Consider the following 27,687-nt stretch of genomic DNA (forward strand, 5'->3'; position numbering starts at 1 on the left):
TGCCCCCAGCCCCGTGGACCATCCCTCCACCCCCGCTGCCCCTCGGTGAGGAGAACAGCTGCCCCTCCACTACTGGTTCCCCCATTTCCTTATCCGACCTCCACCCCACACTCTGACTCTGGTTTGGCAGGCCTGTCTGCCATGCAGGGCACTGTCGACTTCCGGGAGTGTCTTTTCCCAGTGAGCCACCTCAGGGTTCTCCTTTGGCATCTGCTTTGGGGCTGCCCCTCTGGCCTCCCCTCATAACCTGGATGTGTCCCAAGGCTCCGCCATCAGCCCATGGCTGTCTATTCAGACTCTTGTCTTCCAATCTATCTGAACGTTTGTCTGTCTGTCCTTCCATCCACCCACCCATCTTCTCCTGGAAGTTCCTCAGTGACATCACCCCAAAATCTCTGCACACTCCTCTCCCCAAACTCCCCTAACTCACACATTGGCCCCCACCTGGCATGTCCCTTGCTCTTCTGAGCTTGACGTTCTAACACATCCTTCTAGGCTCCACACAGACATTGCTTCCACTGACACTATCTGCCTCACCTCCAGATGAGGTGGAATCCTTTAACTTTTATATCCTCAGGGCCTGATTTGATAGGACCTAATAAATTATAAGGGCTTAACAAATTGTACTTGAATTAAGGAACTCAAGTAGGCTCCCCGGGTACTGCACAAAAGGAATGGTTTTCCTGAACCTCAACCAAGAGCATCAAAATAAAAACAAGGAGGCAGCTCCTTGCACACTCGCGAGTGGAAAAGGCAGTGTGCAATGTCCTGGGACCAGAAATGTAGCAGGTGCTGCCTCCATGAAAGGGGTGATATGGTTTCTTGAAATATTTATAAAACTGAGCACCGAAACACCTATTAGAACAGTCCTAGTGCTGCTGTAACAAACTGCCACAAGTTTGGGGATTCGAAACACTCATTTACGGTCTCACAGCTCTGGAGGTCAGAAGTCCACAGTCTGTGCCAATGGGCCACAATCAAAATGGCATCTGGACTGCATTTCCTCAGGAAGCCCTAGAGAGCAATCCGTTCCCTTGCCTCTTCCAGCTTCTAGGGCTGTATTTCTTGACTTCCCTGGATCTTGGGTTCCCTTCTCCTCTCTTCAGACCCACACCTGCTTCAGTGCCCGTAAGGCATTCCCTGTCAGGACCCTCCCTGTCTACGTCCCACACAGACACTTGGGATGGCACTCAGGTTGCACCCGGAGAACCCAGCATGGTCTGCTCGTCCCAAGATCCTCCACTTTATCACATCTGGAAGGCTGTATTTGCCTGATAAGGTAATATACACAGCTTCCAGCGATTGGAGCCTGGATATCTCTGGGGGCCTACACTCAGCCCACCACACACACTGCGTGCATCTGAATTCATTCATTCAAATGTCCAGCAGGGGCTAGATCTCAGCCATGTGCCATACACTGATACATAAGAGGGATACCACGTCGAGCCGGACACGGTGCCTGCCTCACAAAATTTTAGTCCTGTGGGGCTAATGCTATTGGAAACAGATGAGAGTTGTGCATTCCAAGTTCTGTGGTAGGACGAAGCACGAAGTACCAAAGAAACCCCACTAATATCCACTTGAGAACCAACAATCTGGAATCCACGGACGCAGTCAAAGCACAAGGCACAGAGCCCGTCTACCCTACTTTAACATATCCATAGGACATAGTTCTTCAAAGCCGTTCTCCTCGCTCTGCTCCACCTTTCCTCACTCTTAATTCTGTTCCCACAAAACAACTCCTCGAATTCTTTTACATACAGAGTACTCTAACCCACAATCACAATGTGTCCCCTCTACTTACTAAGGGCTGTCCTTGGTTTTGGTGATGTTTTGTAGTTCTCTGTCATTCATTCATGGCTTTCTTTGAATTTAGTCCAAGGTCCCTGATATTTTAGGATAATGGAAATAGTATTTTTCAAAAATATCCTATTTCTGTTTGTATGTTTCTAGCATACGGATAATTCGGATCGGAGATTGGATTATTTTCCATTTTGTTTGACCAGGTTTTGTGTGTGTGTGTGTTTCCCCGCCTACATATTCTGAAGCTCTGATTTTGGTGCTCAGAACTGACCCTTTTATCATTATGAAATGCCTCTGTTCATCTATAGGGACCGATCTTGCTTTACCATCCATTTCGTATTACACTAATCAGGTGGCGACTGTCGTGTCAGGGAGCCCCAGCTATCAGGAGAGAGGTCTCTGGCTCTTGAACCTGTCCACGGCTCCGGGGAAGGGTTTCCCATTCTCCTGCCTGGATGCATTTAGCCCAGAGACGGGCGTGGGGTGGACTTCTCACTGGCTTGACTTTCACTTAATCCCTACTCTCCAGTGAAGTGCCTTAGTCCTGCCCTTAGCCGTGCAGACGTTCAATTTCTCCAGAATGAATCTTCAGTTTCCCCCCTGGGTAGGGCTGAGTAGTAAATGGACTACAAGGGAGAGAACAGAAAACCCAGCTTTTTAAACATATTGAACTGGTCTCCTGCACTCGCCCCCACTACCAGCTCTTTTCCTGAGGTACCTGGTTCTGCAGGGTGTGGAATGGCTTCCTGATGGTCTGTCCCTGCCAACACACACACACGTGCGTGCACGCACACACACCCAGGGCTGGAGGGGTGCCATTTTCCCATCTGCAAAACTGGTCTGGCTCTTCCGTCGGCTTTGGCGTATCTTGTCTACTGCTGCTTCTCTCTATTTCTTTTTTTCCTTTGTGGCTTTATTCCCTTTGTTATTCCTTCACTATCATTTTTAGTGGTGTTTTGGAAGAGGGAGCGATAACATGTGTCTCCAATTTGTCACGCTGAAGTAGGAGTCCCAAACTCATGTACTCTTAAATACCTACAATTCTAATAAGCCTGGTTGCTGGTCTCTGAATCTGGGCTGTGCTAACTTAGCAGCTGTTGAACCTTGGGTGAATTACATAACCCTTCTTAAGCTCAGGGCCAGTTCCCTGTCCCCCCGACCCCCATATGTGCATCACACTTATCATCCTTAACCTCAGAGAGGCCTTATAACTGAACACATGAATATTATCAACAAAGACATACACCACAGACAAAAAAGGACTGCACATAAAACAAACAGCACCATGGTGTGTTTTGACTTGGAGCCCGACAGTCCTACAAAGTTCCAGGGTCAGCGTGAAGATGATTCACACTTCGAATCTCAAAATGCCGATCTCTACTCACCTGGAGGGGCTATATCCCATTCAAGGTAGTCATTTAAAGAATGCGGTGGCACAGATTTTACTGAATGATTTCTATCATGAACTATCCTATTTTTTGTTTTGTTTTTGCTTTTTGCTTTTGAATTGGAGAATCCAAAATTTGCATATTCCCTTTTTCATGAAGATGGCAGGCACATTAGCCAAAGGACCTTTTATCTCTTTTCTGCCTCCCCAAACTCGTTTTCCATTTTTCCCTCCCCATTTTACTCAGACAAACTCTCTGAATGCAAGCCGAGAGAGGACGTCCCTGCCACTTACAATCACCATGTGCATTGGATATGCCAGCTCCAGGCCCCCAAGCTGTTCTTATCTAAGGGGTCTTTTCATGCTTCCCGTTAGCCGGGGAATAGAGCCGGCGACCTGGACGTGTCTTGAAAGAAATCACAGTCTTCTGCTTCACAGCACAGCTTCCATGTACCAGGAAGAACAGGGTAGACCTCAGAGTCTCCCGGAGGAAGCCAAGTCAACCCTCTCAAGTGACACCCTGTGCCCCGCCCCTCTGGGATCGCTCAGCGCCCTCATCTGCCCCACGGGAGCCTTCCCAGCTGTGTGCAGAGGACAAGGAATGAGTCCCCCTCACCCACAGGAGCCTGTCCTTATCCCAAGCACATGATTTCCATAAAATTGCTTTAAGAGTGCGTCGAATAAAATCCTTCCTTGGAAGCTGGGGAAAGACTGGAAAAGCTGAATGAAAATCCATCTATTATGCAAATATAACAGGGCAAGATCAAAAAAATTTGGTTAACAAGACTGCAGTGTAGGAAACAAGATTCAGGGCATTTATCTCTTGTAGGGTGCTTTGGCTAGTCAGTAAAGGGAAAAGAACTCTAACTCAGGAGAGCTAAAAAAAAGGGGGGAGTGGCAGGGGCCCCCTGTGACCCCGGCCCAAAGACTGCTTCCAGGTACTGCAGTGTCTTGGAAGGGGCACTGATCAGCTGGGTCACTAATGCATTGACCAGGTGAGGATCCCAACTCTGTGGGGCCTCCTAAGGTCAGGTACATAAAAGCAGCACCCACAACTCAGTCTTACAATTTCATGGGGATTAGGCCTGCATGGCCCGCGGCACCATTAACAAGTCCTCCAAAGCCACGAGAGGCCGTGCATCTGGGCCCTGCCGCCCTTCATTCCGTTACCCGTGCACAGCAAAAGCTTCCTTGCTCTTTTCCCACAAAATGGAGTTTAACATTTCTTCGTTTTTTCAACAGCAAGCTGATCCCTTAACTGCTGGCTCACAGCCTACCTGGGTTACATCCATGGCTAGAGGGGCCTGCTGTCTATATGCCCACCTATGATGTATCTTCTCTTACCTTTCCCTGCAAACAACTGTGTGTCTGCATCTTAGATTAGCTCCCCTGTTCCGAGCTCTCCGAGACTTCCAGAGAAAAAGTCAACAAGGGGCGATGGATGGAGGGAGGGAGGGAGGGAAGTGTGAACAGAACAATGGGGTCTGCTTGCTCAGATAATAGTATGAAGACTGATTAGATAACTTCAAGAAATCTCAAACTCCCTGCTCATGTATCAGGGATTAAATGACTGAATTTACCATGATGCAGAAAAGAATGCATTTTGCTACATGAAGGCTCCTTTGATCAAAATGTAACCAAAGTATTAGGTAAGCTTGAAAACCTGAGGCATTATAGTGAAAATAACAAGATTTAATACACCTGACATAAATGAACTCATTTTCTCCTCTCTACTTTCGAGGAGGTATCCCCATCTTCCAAATAATATTCCTGAAGCTGAGGGGCTAGATGACTTGCTTGAGGTCACAGTCAGGGGTGACAAGGGAGGAAACACATGCTAGGTAGACTATTTCTCGGACTCACTCGTGCAAAGGGTGAGAGTCATGGAAAGTCTGAATACCGGAAATCAATTATGCGTGTGGGGTGAAATGAACACAGTTTACAGATGAGCCAACAAATCTGTCCTGAACATAAGTAGAATCTCGTTTTAGGAAAACCTTGAAGAAAAAGGGAAACACTGGAGAAAAAAGGCAGCTGTCAAAGGCTTCCTTTGATTTTGAGTGTTATTTGCTACAGGAGAGGGAAGGAGGAGAACACAGGAGAAGCAAGAAACAATTCACTGCATAAAAGGTGGGAAAGGGGCAGGTAGCTCACTTTTTTCATTTTATTTAAGTGGAGCAAAGAGTGAAAGAAATCTTGGAACAAATACAAGGTAGGTAGATTTTACTAAGTTTCCAGGTGCTCTGAGACCTTATGTTGCAAAGCCTTTGAACTTGCAATTTTCTGGACCGAAAGCAAGATGCAAGGAATTTCCCCCAGCTAGGCACAGAACTGTAACAGTATCAATCCCTCTACTCCTAGGGAAATGAGCAGAAAGTAAGTTCTTCTTCCTGGATAACTGAAAAAGACTCTGAGGCCAATGTGACCACAGGAGGAAAGGGCACGAGGTCCTCTCCAAGTTCCTAAAACTCAGCAAAGGGCGGGAGCCGTGACCTCCCTGCTGCTGCAGAGTTTCCCACTGCCGCCGGCCTCATGGAAAGTATACCACGATAATCCACAGGGCTGAGTGTCCCGTGCAGCTGGGCAGCTCCTCCCCTCCCTGAGCTGGCTGGACCTCAATGGGAGCTCTGTTCGCAGAGGCCATGCTAGCCGGGCAGAGAGGTGAAGAGCGGAGTCGATTATGTCCGCTCCAGGAGGACTGTGGGTCCCAGAATAGCCCTGTTGTTAGGCGGTCCGCAGTTCACCCATATGAATTTAACAGTGTCCAGCTCCCTATTAATTTTCTTCAGTGACTGTATACCACCAGAAGTGGGAGGGAAAAGAAGCCACCAGGCATGAAATTCAGAGCAAATGCAGCCATGCATTACACAGCAATGGGGTCCATTTGATATGTAAAGGTACACGCCTGCCCACAACAGTCGCATTTGTGAAATTTAAGTGAATGGGTTTGGAATGGGGGGGCAGACTTCACCAGACGCCATGCCCCCCCCCCCACCCCTGCCACATGGTTCTCTCTAGTTTTCCCCTTTTTATCTTTTAACCATTAAAATAAAGTACTGCCCCTTTAAAGTCTGTACCCATGGTGTGGACAATGGTTTCTTTCTAGAGGGAAAAGACTACACATCTATTTAAGAAGCACGTGGGGGAGGAGGAAGCATGCTTTGTGACACGTTCTGGTTCGAATCCCTTCCAAGGAGATGTTTTTATTATGAGCCCACTTTAGAGATGATTAACTGAGGCACAAAGGAGTTGAGGGACTTGCTAAAACTGAGATGGGACGTGACCCCAGAGGCTGGCTTCACACAATCAGGGCTCTTCTCCTTAGTTTGCGCGGTCCTGCCCCTTCTTCCCTCCCAGGCCTCCAACCATAATTAGAACGCAGGGGCACTTTCCCCCTCTGGCAAAAAGGTAAACCTCCAATCCCCAAACAGTAATTTGGTATCGAGACAGGTGGGAAGATTACTACACACATTCTAGAACAATCCTTACTCTCTACTTGTTCATTTAGCTGGTGTATGTACAAATATCATCCATTTGTTAAAATACTAATGACAAAAATGACCACTGGAGAAAGAGGTGAGCTTACATATAGCTGGCCAAAGGTAGTTAATAAAAATGTGAACGTGAAGATTTTTAGGGAAAAGAGTCTCTAGAAAGAAGTCTCGGAAGTGCTGCAGATCCGATAGAGGAGTTCATTCCCAGGTGGTACCCATGGGCACAGACAAAGCAAGGGGCCTTCAAAGCTTAAGGCTGGCATCTTGGGGAAGAAATGGACCCTGCACTGTGGGGAGGATATGGCTTTTGCTGGAGTCCCAGTCCACCTGGAAGCAGCTAAAAACTCTTCTCTGGAAAGTTCCAATCTTTCCCAAAAGAATTCTAATCTGCGCATACCCCACTAGTCTCGTAAAGCTAGGATGGGAAGGAGAAATCAAAGTTCTCTCTGGCATATTCCTTTTATAAGAAACACAGAAGAAAGGAAATCACAGGCGAATGATGGAACCAGAAACCCTGAAAGCACCAGACAGAAGAGAGACTAATCGGTCAAACCAAGATAAGCTTTTCATCTATGCTACAAAACCTGCCTGTCAAACCAATTCAGCTCCTTTACAGAGGATTTCTAAAAGATACTTATTTCTTTGCTTGGATTCGTGATAGAAAATCCCAAGGGGGGAAAAATGAGTTGAGCATAAAGCTTTCTTCAGGGTTAGTTCAGCTGAGTTTGGGGACCCAGAGAACCCAGTGCATCCCAAACAGCCCCCTGGAACTCAGCATGCAGATTTCAGGGGAAACTCAAGGGGAAAGTCTGTGCATTTCAATAAAGACCAAAAAAAGTGTAAATTCTAAAGCCTAACAATTCCCCTGCTCTTCTAGGTAAACTTGAGAAAATTATTCCTGACCTTCCCCAGATGTGTATAGAGAGGGCTGTGGGAAACTGACATTTTGTCAATTTCACTTTCCTGGAAACACACAGTGGCCTCTGTTGCTCACAGGAATCCTACAGACTTTAAGAAAGTAACACAAACCTGTAGGTTTGTTACTTTTAAGAACTGCCTAGGGGCGCCTGGGTGGCTCAGTGGGTTAAGCCGCTGCCTTCGGCTCAGGTCATGATCAAAGGGTCCTGGGATGGAGTCCCGCATTGGGCTCTCTGCTCAGCAGGGAGCCTGCTTCCCTCTCTCTCTCTGCCTGCCTCTCTGACTACTTGTGATTTTTCTCTGTCAAATAAATAAATAAAATCTTTAAAAAAAAAAAACAGAAAGAACTGCCTGGAAGCTCTTTTTGTTGTAATATCAAGGATGCTCTTGTTAAATCTATCATCAGAATTATGACTTATATTTTTTTTAAAATTTGAAACAAAGTCTTTTTAAGCTGGTTTTGATTTGCAGAAAAGCTGCAAAGACAGTGGAGTTCCCTCAGGCTCCTGGCTCACTTTCTTTGTTGTTAAGGTCTTACATTTCTTCGGTACGTTCATTCCGTTAGGAGCCAATACTGACACTGATATGATCAAGTCCATCCTTTATTCAGGTTTCTGCTTTATCAATGTCCTTTCTCTTCCGGAAGCCATCCAGGACACCCCAGTACAGTTCCTTGTCATGGCTCTTACAGGCTCTTGTAGACTGTGAGTTTCTCAGACTTTCCTCGTTCTGGATGACCTTGAGAGTTTTGAGGAGCAGTGGGCAGGGATCTGTGAAATGTAGTTCCCTCACCAGACTGAGGGTATGGGTTTGGAGAAAGACCCCAGAAATGCCATTCCCAGCATGTCAGGGATAGAAATGAGCCACAGGACCTATCCATCCTGATGCTGACCTTGATGACCCAGCTGGGGCGGTGCTTTCCAGACTTCTCCCCTGCAACCTTCTGTTCTCCATGCCCTAGCCCTTGGAAGGGAGTCTCTACACATAATCCACATTCCAGTGGAGAAGGACAACTGTCATCATCTTTCAAAACTTTATGAAATTAAAACATCTTTTATAATCATTTACTTTTTTAAGTAAAGATTTGTTGGTTAAAATGAGCATCACAGTATTTGACAGGAGTTGTTTTGTGGGTACACTACATCCAAGAGAGTAAGAAAGACGCGTCCCTTTATCACTGCGCTTCTATCAAGCTGATGGGTTTTTCTCTGAAATAGAGCGAATACTGCTTCTGCCCAGATCACGATTGGCAGATACCTGGCATCTCCCCATGCACCCAAGGCATATAATGATAATTGATAATGGCTTGTAAAATGCTGACACAGCTCTACACATAATAACACAGAAGAATGATCCTCCAACCAAGTCCCACAGACACAGCAGTAGAAGGACTCATTTACATGCATTTATTTGCATCAGAAAAAGCCTACAAGGATAAAGAGGAAACTGTTCAGGGGGATTATCTCTCAGGGACTGGGGTGATTTTATTTCTTTTGCTTCTTTACTTCCTTTTCCTATAATGATCATATAATACTTCGACACCGTGTAATAATTCTAGACTGAAAGAATGTCTAGATTATGTGTGTTGCCAATCTTTGGATTTTCCCCAAATGTTCCTGTAACCACATAAAACAATGTTCCAGTGGTTCCAAGATTTAGCCATGCTCCACTCCAACGTCATCCAAGAGACCCACCTTATCCTCTTCCCTACTCTGACCTTTCTTTACCCTAAAAGGGTACAGTCTGCCATCTCGAGCTATTCTTGTCTACGGCTGTTCTGGTCCATGCGACCAGAAGGCAGGCAGAGGACAGTTTCAGAAGTCCCGAGTAACGGCAGGTGCACAATTTCCTAAATAGAGGAAGCCCTGATGGGCATGCAGGGAACAGCATGCTGCTGCCCTGCAGCTTCACTCTGGCCCTCCTGGGGACAAGTCATGGCTGGCCAGAGCCGGGAGTCCAGAAGGAGGCGAAGTCGGCCACTGTGCCATGAAGGGAGCTCAAGGGTCTCCCACAGACTCTCAGAACCAGAATCTCTTCTTTGTGTTTCACAAATGGGAAACTCACAGAAGAGTTTGGAAACGGCAACTTCACTGGGATTTCCACGAGAGAGACAGGTGCAGGGCAGGCAGCATCCCATGTTCTTCACGAGCATCGCCGGCAACAACAACCTTCTCCGGCATTCCCCATGCTTGCTCCCATCCCCCGCCGCTCTCCCTTCAAAAGCTGCTCTCATGGAAGGCTACAGATGGATTTGTGTGCACAAGTGACGAAGCTACAGGGTTGACTGCCGCTCGCCACTCCCCTGCACACATCTGTCTGCTCACCACTGCCCTGCACACATCCATCAGCTCACCACCCCCCTGGCACACATCCCTCTGCGGAGTTCTCCCCAACCACTCAGCACCCTGTGTCACGGGAGCGCACCTCGGGGAAATCCACAGCCATCCCTCGCAAACCACCCAGTGCGTAGTCAGCCGCATCAGACAGGCTCCAAGCGCTCAAGCCCTCCCAGCGATAGGGAGCCACTTACTTCTTTTGAAAATGAAATTTCACACAGGATGGTGGAGCATGGAGAAAAAGAAAAGTCATTCTGGGCAATATCAAAAGATCCCTGAACCGCCTGCTTCCAGAGAGAAAAAAAAAAAAAATGAGTGAAGGGAAGAGAGAAAAAGGGAAAAGAACAAAGCTCCCCACAAACACACCCGATCTGGGTCAGGCGGCCCAAGGGCTTCTGTTTTTAGGTTGTGCCATGATGTTCCTGTAACTGGGGGTGTGTTTGCAGATAAGGGTCGGGAGGCTGATGGCCGGGTACGAGCCGGCTGCCTGTCTCTGTTCCCATACCATGGCAGAGGTGGTGGCGGCAGTGGGGGTGGGGAGGGGGTACTGACTGCTGGGGATCTGGCTGCTGCCCCTGCCTCCAGCCCTTCATGGCTCTGCAGAGGGACAAGCTGTGGTGGCAGTGGCGGATGCTGCCAGTTTCATTCTGAGACACACAGGTCTACCGGGGAAGAGCTAAAAATAGGAGGAAGAAGGCAGAGTTCATGGCTGCAGGGTGAATGCAGAGGGACAGGCTCAGGTCCTCTCCTCTCCGTGGACCCACCAGCAGCCGTGGCAGCACAGCCTGGCACTACAGAGCCCTGAGGCCAAAGTGAGCTCAGGGATCACCACCTCAAGCCCTCATTCCTCAGGCTTGGCAGAGGATCCTAGAATTCACCTGCTTGGCGCCTTCACAGATCCACGGCACAGCCCAGAACCAGGGGCACCTGGGGGGCTCCGTGGGTTAAGCGTCTGCCTTCGGCTCAGGTCATGATCTCAGGGTCTGGGGACCAAGCCCCACGTAGGGCTCCTTGCTCAGCGGGGAACCTGCTTCTCCCTCTGCCTGATGCTCCCCCTGCTTCTGCTCTCTCTCTCCTTCTCTCTCCCCACCTCCATCAAATACATAAATAAAAAATGTTTTCCAAAAAAACCAAAAACAACAAAGCCCAGAACCAGAGTGAGCCCAACCCAGGGTGCTCCCAACCCTTATGTCTGCATCCACACACAACTCCCCCGCAAGGTGTTTGCCCTCGACTTCTTCTCTAGGCTTTATTTTGAATTTCTCATTCAAAGTTAACGAGTTTGCGGATGGAACTGCCCATGCCCTGGAAAATCCTTAGCAGCAAATTAGGCAGAGTGGAAGAAATACACCACTCACAGGCACTCTTTACAACTACCAGGAAGTGACAGTTGACAGTTCCAGAAAAAAACCTACAGAAGTCAGTCAAGAGAACTAACAGAATCCAGCACCCAAAACCATCTCTAGCAACAAACCCTGAGAACGTTAGTGGCGGTGACCTTGGCTGCAGGAGCATCTGTGTACGCGTGCTTCACGCACACCAGAGGAGGGTCGAGATGTGGGAAGCGTCAGCGTGAACACACACGCACGCATTCACACACACATATGTAACTTTCATGTCCTGGTATTTTACAGGGCAATCCACAAACTACTGGCAAAACTCAGCCAGCCAAATGACTAAATGCCAGAGGATTTCAGGGCATAGTAATTCCAAGACACTATTTTATTGTTGGTGTGGACAGCCACAGCAGTTAAAGGAATCTTAATCGGGAAGCCTGTTTCCAAACATAACTGACCTCCACCGAGACACAATCTCGGAACAGTATCGTGCAACGTGAACACAATCACGAGGGCTGCTCGTGGTTTCCCAGCACAGACTCACAGGGACATCCAAGTTTCTCTGAGCTCCACGGGGAGGCGGGGGGGGGGGGCGCCGCATTGAGAGGAGAGCACAGGGACACACCGGGGGGACCAAGACCCACCAGCAGAATTGTTTCAGTCCCCTCATGCTGTTGGTATGGAAAGGGAAACATAACTCAAATATATGACCGGTTGTGATGAGAGTGCTGATTTAGCTAAACTGCGCATCCAGCATTATAAATGTTCTACCCATTTCTATGGTTTCATAATATTAGGATTATGGGTGATGGGTTAAATCTGAATTCATGCAGAAAATGAGGAAAAAACTTGCAGTATAACAACGACAACTGCAATCTCTCTGGCAAGCAAATTCTTTTGAGCCTGACGTCCATAGAGAGAAGTTTTACTGGGGCTCCAGAGACAGAAGTGGATGGAGTAATCTCCTGAGGTCTGAGTTATACCCAAGCCATCACCCAAAAGAACCATGGAGTCAAAGTGACATGCAAACATTCTGAAGACAGAAACCAATACTGCATTAAATTCAAGTACGGCTCACAGCAATCCACACCCATGGCAGAAAGGTTTATTCAGGACGCCTGGGGGGCTTGGTCAGTTAAGCATCTGCCTTTGGCTCAGGTCATGATCCCAGGTCCTGGGATGGAGCCCATGTCAGGCTCTCTGCTTGGTGGAGAGCCTGCTTCTCCCTCTCCCCTGCATCTCCCCCAGCTTGTGCTCTCTCTGGCAAATGAAGAAATAAAATCTTAAAAAAAAAAAAAAAGAAAAAAAGAACCGTTTATTCACCAGACTGGCTGGGCCCACCTCTACCTCCTAAGGTGCTCTGAGAGGTGACACCTGGGAATGCGAGGAGGGTGGCCAGTGACACGGAAAACAGAAAAAAGACAGCCTTGGAAAGTATGCAGTCCTACAAGGAAGGGGCTAAGCTACAAGCTGCACCTGGTAAGAAGGCAACAGGCTGCTCTGAGTGTCTTTACGAAGTCTGTGTGGCTGACAGGCGTGTGGGACCCACTTCTCTGCAGGAGTCCCCAAGAGAGCAGATTCGTGTCCCTGGAATGACTAGGGACACTCTTTAAAAGGGCTGAGGATTCAACTGCATGACTTCTGAGAAAGGCATCCTTTAAGCCTGAAAAATCTAAATAAAGTAGCCAGTACCGCGCATAGGACTAGAGGATTTCTCAGACCGCAATGCCAAAGGGTTATCTGGACCTCGGACTTTAAGGCCATCTAAAGAACGGTAGGAAAACGATTTGTCGATCACGCTAATTCACACATTCATGGCAAAGATTGACCTAACACAACACGGCACTAAGAGCTGTGAAGACAGAAGTGAAAAGGTGAGGCAAAGATGCAGGAAAAAAGTACAGAAAAGCCTGGCGGGGTGGGACTCCTGGCAGAATGATCCACTGTAACAGCAGGAGAGATTAATCAGAGGGAGAAAGAGGAATGAAATTTAACCAGGGAGAAGAGGTAAATCGAGAGGCAATCCGGACATCCGCGCTGCTCTTACAGTGGCGAAGAGAGAGACGTAGGGATTCCACGCCGGGGATGAGACGTCAGCAGGGGCAGAAAAACAGGATTTCTGAAGAAGGGGTTAGTCTGGCAGCAACGGAGGGTCCACGAAAGCCCAGGGGACAACGGCCCTGACCGCCCAGTGAAGGTGCCCAGCCCAGAGAAGCACAGCACAAGCAGCCCGAGACGCAGCACACGTCGGAGGCTCTGCCTTACCTTTCCCGTAGAAGAACTTGCGGTAATAGTAGGCCCCGAGGTCAATGTGCTCTATGATGTAGCGCTTCACCTTCTCCCTGTGAACGGGCTGGCTTTCTCTGGGCACTTCCAGGACAGAGACGCCTGCGTTGGTGCAGTGGGAGCTCAGAGAGGACTCGAAGGAGCAGCCTTCCCCAGAGCTGGATGACGATGAGCTGGCCCGGGAGAGGGCGATCCTCCTGTCGCCTTCCCCGCCGGTCTCGTTCCGGAAGTACGGGCAGCTCAGGACGAGCTCGTTGCTTTTCCCGTCACCCTCATCAGCATCCAGGTTCTCCTTGGAGTTGAGGTCCTCCTTGCTCCCCAAAGGGGACTCACAGTTGCCCGTCTGGCCTGCTGGCATCTGGGTCTGGGATGCCGCTGAGGCTCCGGTGGTGATGTTTTTCCGCTTCCCCATGTTGGCTCTCGTCGCCATGGCTTCGTTGATATTGAACAAAATGCTCTGGACATCGTAATGTGCAAAACACCGCTGGCAATTCCAAGGGCGGACGCCCCGCTCCAGACGGCCATCTTCTGGATCGCACGTGAACTTGAAAGTTTCGTGTTCGCTTTTAACAGTCCGCAGCTTCCGGAAGAGGGATGTCTCTACCGATTCTGACTTCAACCTCCGTTTGAAAGGTTTGTCCCTGTCTCTGCCCATGAGAAGGGCACTGTCCATGTAGTCTAATCCTGAGATGCGGACAAATTCTCCTCTAGAAATCTGCGCTGCCGCATGGAGGCTGGGAGAGATTGCAGGATCGCAGGGGAAAAACTCAGGGAACCCAAAGGGGGCCATTGCTTTGTGGTCGTAATTATCTACACGGTACCCTCTGAGCATTGCGAAGAAGTTCTCACCAGATAAGCCCTGCCGGTCAATGGAAGACGTGCTTCCATACTCTCGGTGGAGGGCGGCCCCGGTGTTGGGGTTCACTGCGTTTTGGTCTAAGACGTCTTCAGCGTCGATGTCACTAATGGTGACATCGCTATTGCTTCTCTGTCTTATGGGGTGCAGTCCTCTTTGAGGAGAGTGAACAAAGATGTCTCCAATGGTGTACTTCGCCTCCACAAAGTCTAGATCGAGCTGCTCCTCTCGCTGACCATCGCTCTGGTCATTCTGCCCATTGTGCGTGATGGACGGGACGCTTTCGTAACTGGCCTGAGACCGGCTTTCCCACAGCGCCTTGCAGGCTAGCTCCTTGGAGCAGTCCTTCTTGGGAGGCCACTCACACACTCTTGCTCTCACACCCATCTTGGGCACAGCTGGGGTACCGTTAGCAGGACCTCCACTCTCTGCGGAATTTGAGGCATTTAAAGAAGTGGGGGGGCCCATGTTGCCATTAATGGCTTTAAATTTTCGAGCAAAATACTCATCAGACTGCATGATTCTGGGAGGATCCTTGAACTTCGAAGAGGCTCTGCCAAGCTTGTGCTTCTCTTCTTGCGACTGCCTGGGGTCACTCATGTCTGCTGAGCCAAGAAGCTCCAAGGCCCACCGGCAGGACTGAGGTGAATCTAATTACATTGCTATTTACAGTGCGATCCTAAATCCAGACGCACAAAGGCTTCCTCTATAGTTGTACGTTCTCTTTTCAACCAAAAGCAAACAACATCCTCAGCGTATGGTTTCTCCAAAACCAGCTTGCTTCTCAGTTGCTGAAATAACTCTGTACACCTCCGTCCTTTTCAAGAGCATTTCTTAAAACATCTGGCCTTGAGTAGTTCCTTCACCTGAATTAAAACACACAAAATAAACCATTAACAATTTTGTACCTCAAGTTCAATACATCTTACCTATGGTTTCTCACCTGTCTTCTCCAACTTCTGCCCACCTCCAACCTGCCCCCCCCCCCAACAAATTGTCATGATGTTTCATGTCTCTTGTTCATACTGCTCCTTCTCTCTGGAACATTCTGCCTTCTCGCTCTACTTGGCTGGCTAGAATTTATACCCAAGTCAAGCATTACCCTCTCCAAGAAACCTTTCCTTAGCCCACATCTAAGCAGAATGCCTCTTTTGTGTTCCTACGGCACCCACATCTACACTTATGCTGGCAGATCTCCTTATACTCTTACTGGCTGCTTTATTGAACAGTCTCCTCCACTACTAACTTCAAGTTCCTCTAAGCCAGGAACATAACATGCCTTTCATCTTTGTACTAACATTATCTATTAATATGGCCTGGCTTACAAGAAATAAGCAACATTTCAATGAGTTACAGAGTAACACAATAGTCATATTATTTTTTTTGAGGATTATTATACTTTCTTTCAAAATATTTAAATTCAAAATCTTGAGCAACAAAAGGGTCAATAACAGGCACTAGCAAATGAGTTTCTAGAATGTGGTCTCTTAATCAAGTAAGAACTTGCAGAGATCCCCGTTAACGTGGGAAGGAGCCTTGAAGAATCTGGAATCTGAACAGTGTAACTTTCTAGTTCATCAAGGCACTAGCAATTTGACAGATGTGCAGGGCAAAATAAAAGCACAATTTACCTTTGTGGTCTGTAGAAACTTGACGTTTAAATTTTTTCTTTAATTACAAATAACCTTTTCAATTTATTCTATCTTTAATTAGACAAAAATATTTTCCAAGTATGTCGTATCTTCACAACTTATGGGAAACTGACCCCTTGTTGGCATAAGAATGAATGAATGACTCTAATTCTTCTGAAAATAATGATGGTAATAAAGGTATAACATAGCTGATTTCCCTCTGCCCTTAACAAAGCATAAAAACAACTGCAATTTGGTTAGGAAATATTAACATTCTGACAAGCTGGGTTTTTTTTTTTTTTGAGTAATCTCTGCAGCCAACATGGGGCTCAAACTCATGACCCCAGGATCGAGAATTGCCGGCTCCATGGACTGAGCCAGCCAGGCGCCCCTCCAATGGGTTCTTAATGTCTTTTAGATGAACACGTAGTCATTTCTCAGAATAACTGATATTTTCTTATCATGGCAGCTTGGTTCTCCCTTCCTGGGAAAAGTTCAGTCTGGGCATGATAAGATGCTGTCTGTTACCAGGGCAACTTTATAACTGAGGAAATAGAATGATATTCTAGGATGTGGTAAACAAAGAAGGGAAGCACAGTCAGATGCTTCAACGCACCAGACCAGTGTCTGTGCATGGTTCTTAGAGAGATGACTGGATCTTATCTATGTCACTTGGAATCGTTGTGTTTAAAAGGACCACAGATGATTCTGAATTATAGTTATTTCCTCTACAGTGTAGGCTATTATCGAATCCTTTCCAGGGAACCAAAGCTAACAACTGATATATGAAAGAAAACAATTTTAATTTATAAATTCTATTGATAATTCTGCTGCTTATAGAACACAACAAAATTTGAAAGCTTACAAATGAATTCTGATGGCTGTGAGTTCTCAGCAAGCATTAAGAGAACATTCGTTCTCAGATAGATACTACTAATTTGTAAGTATCCTGTTACAGAAGGAAGAACCACGCCCACTGATACCATCAAACTGTGTATTTTCAAAAAATATAATCAGCAACTAAGTACTTACCACCTTAAGATATTAGAACAAAATGCCCCAAAGAAATTAAGAAAGAAGGAATGAATAAAGATAAAAGTTGAAACTAATGGAATAAGGGAAAAGCAGGGTAGAAAAAGGATGGACAAATCCAAAATTTAGTTTTTATTTTTTTTTAAAGCAAGGGGAAAGATCTACTCATTCCCACTCATGAAAAAGGAAAAGAGAGAAAGAATAGTATTATACAAGTTTGGAAATGAGAAAGGAGACATGACTATAAATATAGGAGATTAAAGTAAACATTAAGTATAAAAGAATTTATACCACAAGCAACTGTACAGCAACAAATTTGAAAACACAAAGGAAACGAATGATTTCCTACCAAGTCACAAATTCCCAAAACTGATCCAAGAATGGAAAAAAAAATTTTTTTTTTTAAGAATGGAAAATTTAGACTGATGATCACTGAAGACAGCAGAAACAGAATGAATCCCTATGTAAAAATATGGCCAATGTATAGATGAAATGCAATGAGCCATCTTAACCGTGACTTTGAAAGTCCTTTTTCCTCCACGGCCACACCTGGCCCAACCCCACCCCTCTTCAAGCTGAGCAGCAAACCAGTACCTCCCCACTGGGTAAGGCACTCACCACACCACACTCTGGGGGCAGCTCTGAGGTTAAGCCACCTGTCAGGAGATGTGTATGATGGGAAACCTTCGAGCCAGATTACCGAGGACAACACATGCACTGAGTAATTTCTTCCGGAAAAACCAACCAGAATATTACCAGCACTCTATTTGAGAATCAATATTCGGAGCATTCACATCCCTTACATCTCCAACATGATAATTGTTTATAACAGACAGTATTAAAAATACAAAATCTTTACTCCACAGATCACCCATAGAAATGGAAGACTTGTCCAAAAAAAGTTATTATTTTTAAACATAAGTAATAGAAACAATCAAAAACAGATGAATCTGCGCTGAATTTTATTATCACGGTTGACAAAAAGCACAGAAACAAGGGCAAACTCACAGCATACAAAACCCTTCCCCAAAGAAATCAGAGTATTTCTTCAATTATGATTTTTAAGTTTGTGGTGTGTGGTAACATTAGATGTAGCAGGCAGCGACTGATTACTCCTGTCTAGGATCTGACCCCTTTCTTCTCCTGAATCCCTTTGAGGAAATCTTACCTCTAAAAGATTTTAATTCATGTGGGACTAACTCCACCCCCTAACATGTGACCCAGGTTTGACCAATGAAAGTGCAGCATCTCCCAGCTACAGTGATTGGTCCAGGAATGAACGCAAGAACCAGCCAGGCCAATGACAACCTTGCCAGGGAGCCCCTGCCCCACCACGCCCACCCCCAGCCCTGTGCTCTGATTCTCCCCAGTGCTCAGGCAGTAGAACAGAGACCTGGAGCTTGAGAGCTCCCCTTGCCCACGTGGTTAAGAGTCGGAACAGAAGCATGGATGCTGAGCCTCAGGAGGGAAAGAAGGAATCCCAGTCAGAGCTCATGACTCCAGCTGGACCTGAAACCCACACTACCCCTGGGATTTTTCAATTGCTTGAGCCAATTAATTACCCTTTTTGGTTTATTCAGTGGACTTCTGTATAGTGTAGATCAATTTTAATATTTTTTAAAGATTTATTTATTAAACAGACAGACACCACAAGCAGGCAGAGAGGCGGAGTGGGGGGGGTGGGGGGAGCAGGCTACCCGCCGAGCAGAGAGCCCGATGTGGGGCTCACCCAGGACCCTGAGATTATGACCTGAGCTGAAGGCAGAGGTTGAACCCATTGAGCCACCCAGGTGCCCCCAATTTTAAATGTTCTAAGAGACCACATGTACTTTGGTTAAAGACCAAAGAGTGTAAATTCAATGACCAAACTACTTTGTACTATGTTGCAGACTACCTGGTCCATGAATAAATGAACTGAAATTATAGTTCTGGCACTTGAATCCAATATCAAAACCAGAGCTTCTTGGGCAAGGTCCCTGCTCAAATACTGTAATACACACTCTTAACATATTTCATGTGTGCTGCTAACGATTCAAAGGCTAACGATTCAAAGTACTCAAAGCTAAAAAATTTCTGGTAACAGTAGCTAGATTAATAAAGTTGCAAACAGACCCCCTCCTGCCAGTTATCCTCTAATCAGTATTTTCCAGCTGCCATACCTTCCCAAAGTCAATCTCCCTCTTGACAGAATATATGGCACCTTCCTTTTAAAAGTACTACTAAATATTTCTAAATACAAAGTATTATAGAGAGCACCTTCCTTTTAAAAATATTCCTAAATACATTAGATAGGACAGTAGGAAAAAAAAAAAAAAACCTCAAAACAATTATAGCCATTGTTTTCAAATAAGATAAATTAGAAATATTAAGATCATGCAATTTAAAAAAATAATAGAGCTCACACGGAAGAATTGAAATCAGCATCTTTGAAGGCAGATAGTATGAAGGAATGGCACAGGTAAACACAGAGGAATGCAGAAAGCAAAGCCTTGGAGGAATGAAAACTAAAGCATGAGCTGGAACGACCTGTGAAATAATCCAGAACCTGGGGGTGGGGCTCTGGACAAGAGGGAGACAGAGACGTGCATATGCACACACACCGCTACCTCACTGAATTGAACCACATCTGTCCTGCAGAGGTGCTGATGGAGAGCTGCGGATCTGGGGCAACATGCCCACATTACAGGCACCTGGCACATGTGCATCTCTCATATATTTACTTTTCTCACAAATCCTAACTTTCTACCTTTGTCTGTTACTATGCAACACTCAGAAGAGAAAGTTTGTTGTTCTTGTTTCGTTTTATTTTCTTAGAGAGAGAGAGAGAGAGGGAGCTGGGGGGGGGGCTTGTCAGGCAGTGCAGAAGGAGAGGGAGAGAGACTCTCAAGCAGTCTCCATGCTGTGTGCAGAGCCCGATGTGGGGCTCGATCTCACGATCCTGAGATCATGACCTGAGTTGAAGTCAAAAGTCGGAAGCTTAACTAACTGAGCCACCGGGGCACCCCCGCCACCTGCAAAGTTTCTGAAAGACTGTAATTTGCACTCTCAGTTGCATGTACCTGATTGTAATGAAGGTATAATCTAGGAAGCATTTTGCAGATATCTGTCTCCAAATTTCTTCTTTCTACTGACCAGGTATTTATACATGCTCTGGGCTCAAGTCTCCTATGGATCTCAAGTGCAGGGTGCACACCTCGCAGGCCGGCTGGTGTTGCTGGATACCAGACTCACAGAAGACAGAAAAGGGGTGGCATCTTGGAGAAGAGCCCAGAGGAATCAGGAGACTGTGACCGGCCCCCAGACAAAGCAGAGAGCTCACAATAATTACATGTGTGCATCACTCCAGAACAGGAGAAAATGCAATCCTCCATAGCACAGAACTGTGTTTAAATGAAGTCTTTTAGGGTTTCTGGTGAGTGTGTGAGGCTAGTATGAAAGAGCCTGGGCCAACTATCCAGCTCAGGCCCCATCCCTCTGTCTCCCCACCCACCTCCACGGCAGCCAAGTTTGAAAGAACTTGATCTCGTCACACTTCCTGCCCCAACATCTCAGCAAACATTGCAGCAGCTTCTTACTTCTCAGGGGGAAAATAAAGTCAGTAACATTTCAGTGGTCTTTTGTCATCACTTAAAAAACTTCCCACTTCTGAACCCGCCCCCCATGTTCATTCTCGGCTGACAATCCACTGGGAGGACAGGGCAGAGGGAGAGGAGAGGGAGCATCTTAAGCCGGTTCTATGCCCAGCACGGAGCCTGACTCGGGGCTCGATCCCACCACCCTCAGATTGTAACCTGAGCCAAAATGAAAAGTCAGCTGTTTAACTGGCTAAGCCACCCAGGCACCCCAAGACTTGCCATCTTTGTTAAGATAAAAATTCAAACCGTCTTACAAATCTCTTGCATTCTGTTCTGCTCAGTCTGCAGCCTCATGTCTTGGGGTCCCCCTTCCCTCTCCTCTGTACTGCAGCCCAGACCTGCTGAGTGCCTTTCCAGTCTTCAAGCAGCCTACTCTCTGCGCCTGCGTCTGAGCTGTCCCTAGAAACAGAGCTGACGCTGCCTGGGCTGAGCTGACAAGCCTTCGCCCTCATCACTGTCATCGCCAACTGGGTGTCCCTGCAGCACGCTCCTCTGGGGCCCTCTCTTTTCCAAACACCCCCCTGCTACGCCTTCATGTCCCAAGGCCCAGGGCTGTGTCTGTCCTGTTCACCCCTTACCTGCCACACTGGGCATGGTTTCTTGTGTGGTAGATGTTCAGTAAATACGATTCAATCAGTGAACAAACAGTTAATCACACATGTTAGGCAGTAGTCATTAGAAGAACAATATTTGATATTTCAATGGAAAGTTCTTATAGTTACAGAACCCACTGCCACCATCAAAATGGCACAATTCTGCAGAAACATGTTCATTACGGAAACTCAGATAAACATGGATGGCTGGTTGCTGTTTGCCGGATGGTGTTTGTGCCAAGGCATGCCCAGATCCTCACAAGAACAAGTTACCTTGCCCGTAAAAGTCAAGAGCAAGGCCACTCTGGAAGGAGCCTCTCCACCCCCACTGCTGTCCCAGCCAAAGGAGGTGGTTCCAGACATGCCTTCTAATGGTACGGAAGGAAAGCGTGCCCTACTTCATCTTAGAACCATCTTAGCAGCGGCATCTGTTGGGCTGACGGCGCAGCCCAGACACAATGAGAAATGAGGAGATGCAAACAGCCAATCCCACCATCCGTCTCTGTCCTGCTCGGAGCTCGGCAAAGCGGCGGATTGTTTGCAGGGTTTCATTTTTCTGAAGGTGGCGTGGTGCCAGCATCCTGGGGCCCTGGATATATGCCCACGAGCTGTACCGCTCCACAAAGGATGGCAAAGGGAAACCGTCCGATAGGACGGCCTGGTCCGATGGGCCTTGGGGCCTCGTGTCCGGGTCAGAGACGAAGCTGTATCCTCTCTGGGGTTCTCCCTTATTTCATCCTTCTAACCGATGGCAAAGCATGGGTTAGGAGAGTTTCACAGTGTTCTCCAACAAAAAGCCCATGGTGTTTCTCTGACAGAAGTGTTATTTCATCAAATATTACGGAGTAAAATAAAACAGACCCCAGTATGTTCATATTATGGGCACCTCCCTGACCACTTGCCCCCTCCTGCCTTAATTAATGAAGATACCACTTCACGGTACCTTAAAACATCCTACTCTCCTAACTTCATGGCTAACTGAAGTCACACTGCCAACTTGGTATGGTTAAAAAAAATTAAACATCGAAAAAATAAAAAGGAAGTCATTTAATTCCTTCTTTGGGCCTTAATAAAGAGACTTAATAAAGACTAATAATTTGTAGGCAGGCCTAATCAGCAGCACAAATAACCCCTTCCTGAGGTAATTCCCCAAACCTAGATATAGATCATTTGCCAAGAAAGGAAGAGATACAGAGCTCACTTTAAAATGATCATTAAGGGACACCTGGGTGGCTCAGTTGGTTAAGCAGCTGCCTTCAGCTCAGGTCATGATCCCAGAATCCTAGGATGGAGTCCCATATGGGGTTCCTTGCTCAGCGGGGAGCCTGCTTCTCTCTCTGCCTCTGCCTGCTTGTGCTTTCTCTCTCTGACAAATAAATAAATATATAAAATCTTTAAAAAAAATAAATAAAATGATCATTAATTAAAATGGGCCTCTAACATGTTTCTACTGCTCTCTTCCTTTCTCTGAGCTCATTTTGGATGTCAAAGGCATTGCCCCTCCCCCCACAGAGTCCAATGATTCTTACCTTTCATCCAATCCTCTGACTCTTGCTCCCTAGTAAAAATGGGAAGTTTGTCACCTGCACTCTGTAGGCACTTGAAAAAACTCTCCGTGTGAACCCATGTGTCCCCCTGGGTGCTGGGGTGATCTCTGGGAAGGCCAGGGCTAGCTTGGGGAAGATGGCAACCTGCACCCTGAGAAATTCAAGAATTTAGAGCTTGAGTGAATAGTCTGTTCTCATGCTAATGGTCCTGGCAATAATTTGTAAAGGAGAGAACAGAGAAATGGAGAAAATGTGGTATTTAAGCGTAATTGTCTTTCGATAGAATGTTTTTCCAAGTTTTCCATGAGACATCAGTGCGTCTTTAAGACCAATATTACAGTTATAATTGAGCCACTTATCAGGATTGCAGCTGTAGCAAATGGATTGAAAAAACACAAAATACACAAATTATGAGCCTCTTTCAAGGCAAAAAATGGTTAAAATTATATGGCAGACTTATAATAAAAGCTAACTACTGTAAAAATGCCTCTTTCTCGTACTCGTATTCCATCGGCTCTAATATTAACATGTATAATTGGGCAGGGGATAAAAGGAGGAACCAACCATCCCCACTTTTACCCTCTCTGTGACCAGGAAGGCAGGGAAGGGGCCGATGTGTGCTCGCACTGACGTCTGATCACCCGAAATGCATTCACCATAAAATCACCACGTTCAGGTACATTTGGCCTGCTATTAAGTGAAGTTAAGGCTAAAGGGCTATAAAACAACCCATTAACTCAAATTCTTATCATAGGAGACCAGTAAAATCAAGGAAATGAGACAATCTTGTAAGTGGGCTATTATTAAGGATTAATGGTCGTAAGTACACAAGTTCAATAGTCCCATTTTGACCGCTAAGTTTCTGGAAGATCTGGACTTAAACATTAGCTCTTCAGTATTCATCGAGAACTAAAAAATGGGACGGTTCTGAAGATAAATATTCTGGGACATGAGAATATGAAAAAGAGCAAAATCTCCTCTTTGGGATTTTGTAGCATAAGGCGTAACCCAAGACTTGGGAGGAGTATAAAATCTTTTCTTAGTGGAATGTTCACACTGGTGTTGACAATTAATTTTTTGAAGTACAGCATGTTGCCACTTGGAGAATCTCTCAAGGGATGTGCCCAGAAAAGCAGATCCCCTTGGTTATAGTTAAGGATTTTTTTTTTCATCAGAGAAAAGCAGGGACCCCGGTAAAAAAACTAAAGGATTCAGTCTCCACTACAACCCTGTATTAGGTGTCTATACTGAACTGTAATCCAAGGTGGATAAAAGGGCCAAATCCAAGATTTCATGTGCTCTCGCGAGACTTTCTAAGTGAAGCAGTTGTAAGCTCCATTCATTGTAAGGGTCCCATCTACCCTATTCACGGTTATACTTCCAGCCTCTAGAGTCATGCTTGGCACCAGCTGGCATTCACGATTGACTTGCATCCAGACGTCTGAACTGAAATGGTTGCAAACCAAAGGACTGAGTCGATGTGTCATCACGGCACATTCATGGAACACAGTGATTCTTGATTCTCTCCATTTGGTTTCCGTGCCTGGTCCTCCTCTGGTCTTCTTTAAATGCCGACGATACACAGTTTATTCTAGGCTGCCTTTTCTTAATTCCATACATTTCCTTGTGCAGTTCAAGGAGTTTCCTACGCCATCTCTATGCGGATGACTATGAAACCTCTCCACAAGCCAAAGACATCTCCTACACAGCACCGCCAGGTTGAGTCAGGACAGCTTTTGTCCTTCTGCCCCTCCTCCGCCCAGCTCAGGAGTGGCCCCACCATGCACCTGCCACCGCAGCCCAGTGTGCTCATCCTGCCTTCCCTGACAGTCCACATCTAAACCGAGGCCAGTCAGTTCTACCTACTGAACGTTTCCAATTCCATGCACAAATTGCTATTTCAACTGTCCCCAATGCAGCTGCAACGACTTCCTTATTTTTCCTAGATTATTGTAAATCCCTTCAACCCCATTTCTGCCACAATAAAGCCTGAATGCCTTAGGGGAGGACACACAGGTTGCTTGTGATCCGGTCTACACGTAGCTGCCTGGCCCTTTCTTCAGCTGCTAAAACTCCACACACCATGTCCCCCAGTGCATTTTTTCTTTTTCTTTTCTTTTTGAGAGGGAGAGAGAATCTTAAGCAGGCTCTGGCATGGAGCCTGACACAGGGCTCAGCCTCACAACCCTAAGGTCATGACCTGAGCCAAATTCAAGAGTCAGATGCAGCAGCCACCCAGGTGCCCCTGTCCTGAATTTTCTTAGCAAAGGCCTCTGCACAGGCTTCTCTTCCTACCCAAAGACTCTTTAAGACTCTTCCCTTCTACCTCGCTAGTAAGTGTTAGTAGTCAGACCTTAGCTCCTATGCTGGGTTCGTTGGAAGCCTTCTCGAATCTTTATATTGGTTCTACCTTATCTTCATTTGGGCTCCAATAGCATCCCTCACCTTCTTCCTTACCATCCACTGTACCAAATCTATGTATCCTAGCCTCTGTGCTTGTCACAAACCTCCTCTAAACTCTAGGCACTGTGAAGGCACGGACATGTCTCTGTACCCAGGAACTCGGCAAATATCCAGGATCTACCACGTGGTAGCTAAGCTTATGGCAGATTTACAGTTGTTTCTCTGAGCCACAATTTCCTATCTGTAAAATGGGGATGGCTGTATTTATTTCAAAGGAAGATTCAATGAAATGTAGATGCGTTTCTTATATGGTAAGTTCTAAAAATATTAGCTGACAAAATTGGTTTATATATGAATAAATATCTATGTTAATGAACTGGCGTAAAATCAAGCAATTAACGTGAGTAAGATACATAGCTTTCCCCAAGGAGTACAGCCTTGTTTACAAAACAAGGGGTTACTGCTGCTTTCTATACACAGAAGAACAGGACCACAAAGCATTAGGGGATCTGTAACAGCTGCTTCTCCAAAAAGTGAACAGAAGCCTTCTGAAGGTGAAGGAAAGTTCTCCCAAAACAATCTCCAGTCAGACAGGACCCTCTTTCTGGCTATAACTTGAATTTAAAATTATTTTAGGGGCTCTATTAAATGATAATGAGATTATTGGAACTTTCTGACTTTCGGTATGTCAGTAAAAAACAGGAATCAAGTCTGGGTAGTAAGCTGCTGTCCCTACCCAGCCAGCCAGCTAATGTCCAAAAGAGAATACATGAAGAGCCATTTCGTTAAGTGGAATATTGTGATCATGGGGTTTATTTTTTCAAGGAGACAGAAGAACAGCTGTGTGTATTGACTGTTTTCCATTAAATCTTTTAAATCAGAAAGAGATCAAAAGAGATAGCCCTGCACCTCCTTCCCTCAGGAGGTTATTAGTTAATACATTTTTTCAGTGATGTGGCCCCCGAATTACAGATGACACAGTAGGAAATCAGGCATTCCAATTAATAATTTAAGCTGAGTCATTTGTGTCTTAGGAGAACACAAGGAAAGAAATAAAGAATTCCAATCTGGTGCCCACTGATTTAGACTGTCCTTCTGCTATTTTCATATAAAAATCACAGAAAATAATCTATCTGTGCTATTCTTTAAATAAAGGTTTAGTGATGCTGGGTGGCCAAGAAGGGAACCAGAGCATTTTATAAGAAAAACCTGGTAGGCGAGAGCCTGGAGAAAATACTATTCGCGATCCTTCCTGTGGCGTTCCTCAGAGAGAACCAATCCTCTCACTCTCTTCTGTTATTTTCCACCGAATCTCAGGGAAAACTCTTCCAGAGTGAAGGTCTGTCTCACCTTGCTCCCGAAAACTCCGATCAATACTATAGAAAACGGAATTGAAACACACAAGGAGGCTACCTTCAAAGGGTTCTTTGTAAAAATGCAACAAGTAAACCAAAGAGCCATCAAACCCTGAAGATGCTTCCTTTCGACGGAGCATGAAGGGCATAAAAAGAAAACCCCATGGATCCATACAAGAGTCTAGAATTTGACTGTTAAAGAATAGCAGTTTTAGCAGGAAATACACAACAAACGCCATTCACTAATCACACACTGGGCGCCACCTTCCCATCGTTCTCATGTTTATTTGAATTATAGGACACTGAGCTTCACTGAACAGCGTTAGGAGGTTTATTATCTAATACAAAAAAGCCTTTGTTGCTCCAGTAAATAAACACATTCAGTTCTCCCAGGCACTGTACTGCATGCTGGGGGGCTGCTGGGGGGCTCCTGGGGAGCTGCAGGATGAATGACAGAGCTTGCTAATCCTCAAGAAGCAGAGCAGAGTAAGATTCTCACATGCATAATGAGTAATAGCAGAAAAGAGCTAAAAGGATAGGACAGCACTTTGGACCGGTGTGTTATAAAAGTTAGCCACATGCGTGCGCACACGCCTTGCACTCCGTGCTGGTGAGGACTGGGGTGCTATGGAGATCTCCCTGGGCCGCAGACAGCACCTCCCTCTGAACCCCAATAAAGTCAGTCGTTTGACTCCATACTTCTACATCTCAAAAATCTACCCAAGAACTAAAAGATGTGGGGGAAAACTCGGAAGGACGGATATTTGCCCCAGAACTACAGGAACAAGAAGTCTGGGGCAGTCACAAAAGCCAGGGGCCAGGGGTGCTATGCCTCATATAGCAAATAGGATACGATGGAATATGACACACAGTCCAGAAAAGGTTCTTCAAATATGCATGATGTTGGAATTTACAACACAGAATAGTGTGAAAAGAGCCAAATACAAAGCCTGATGTTAAAACTATATACACAAGGGCCCCTGGGTGGCTCAGTCGGTTAAGCACCAGCCTTTGGCTCGGATCCCTGCTCCGCGTGGGGCTGGCTTCTCCCTCTCCCTTTCCCTCTCCCTCTGC

At 46.2% G+C, this 27,687-nt stretch overlaps 1 protein-coding gene across 8 annotated transcripts in view; it reads right to left on the reverse strand.

Moving 5' to 3' along the window:
• Positions 1-27,687, reverse strand: part of SIPA1L2 (signal induced proliferation associated 1 like 2) — a 215,926-nt gene that overhangs the window by 90,827 nt on the left and 97,412 nt on the right. For all 8 annotated transcript variants that reach the window (XM_013047578.2, XM_013047577.2, XM_045087251.1 and 5 more), the window contains one exon: positions 13,541-15,283. In XM_013047578.2, the coding sequence (XP_012903032.1) occupies positions 13,541-15,017 (1,477 nt within the window). In that variant the 5' untranslated portion in view covers positions 15,018-15,283. The remainder of the gene's footprint in view (positions 1-13,540; positions 15,284-27,687) is intronic.

The sequence above is a fragment of the Mustela putorius genome, unplaced genomic scaffold (genome assembly GCF_011764305.1).
Source record: "Mustela putorius furo isolate JIRA1106 unplaced genomic scaffold, ASM1176430v1.1 tig00001075_pilon_pilon_pilon, whole genome shotgun sequence".
Taxonomy (NCBI): domain Eukaryota; kingdom Metazoa; phylum Chordata; class Mammalia; order Carnivora; family Mustelidae; genus Mustela; species Mustela putorius.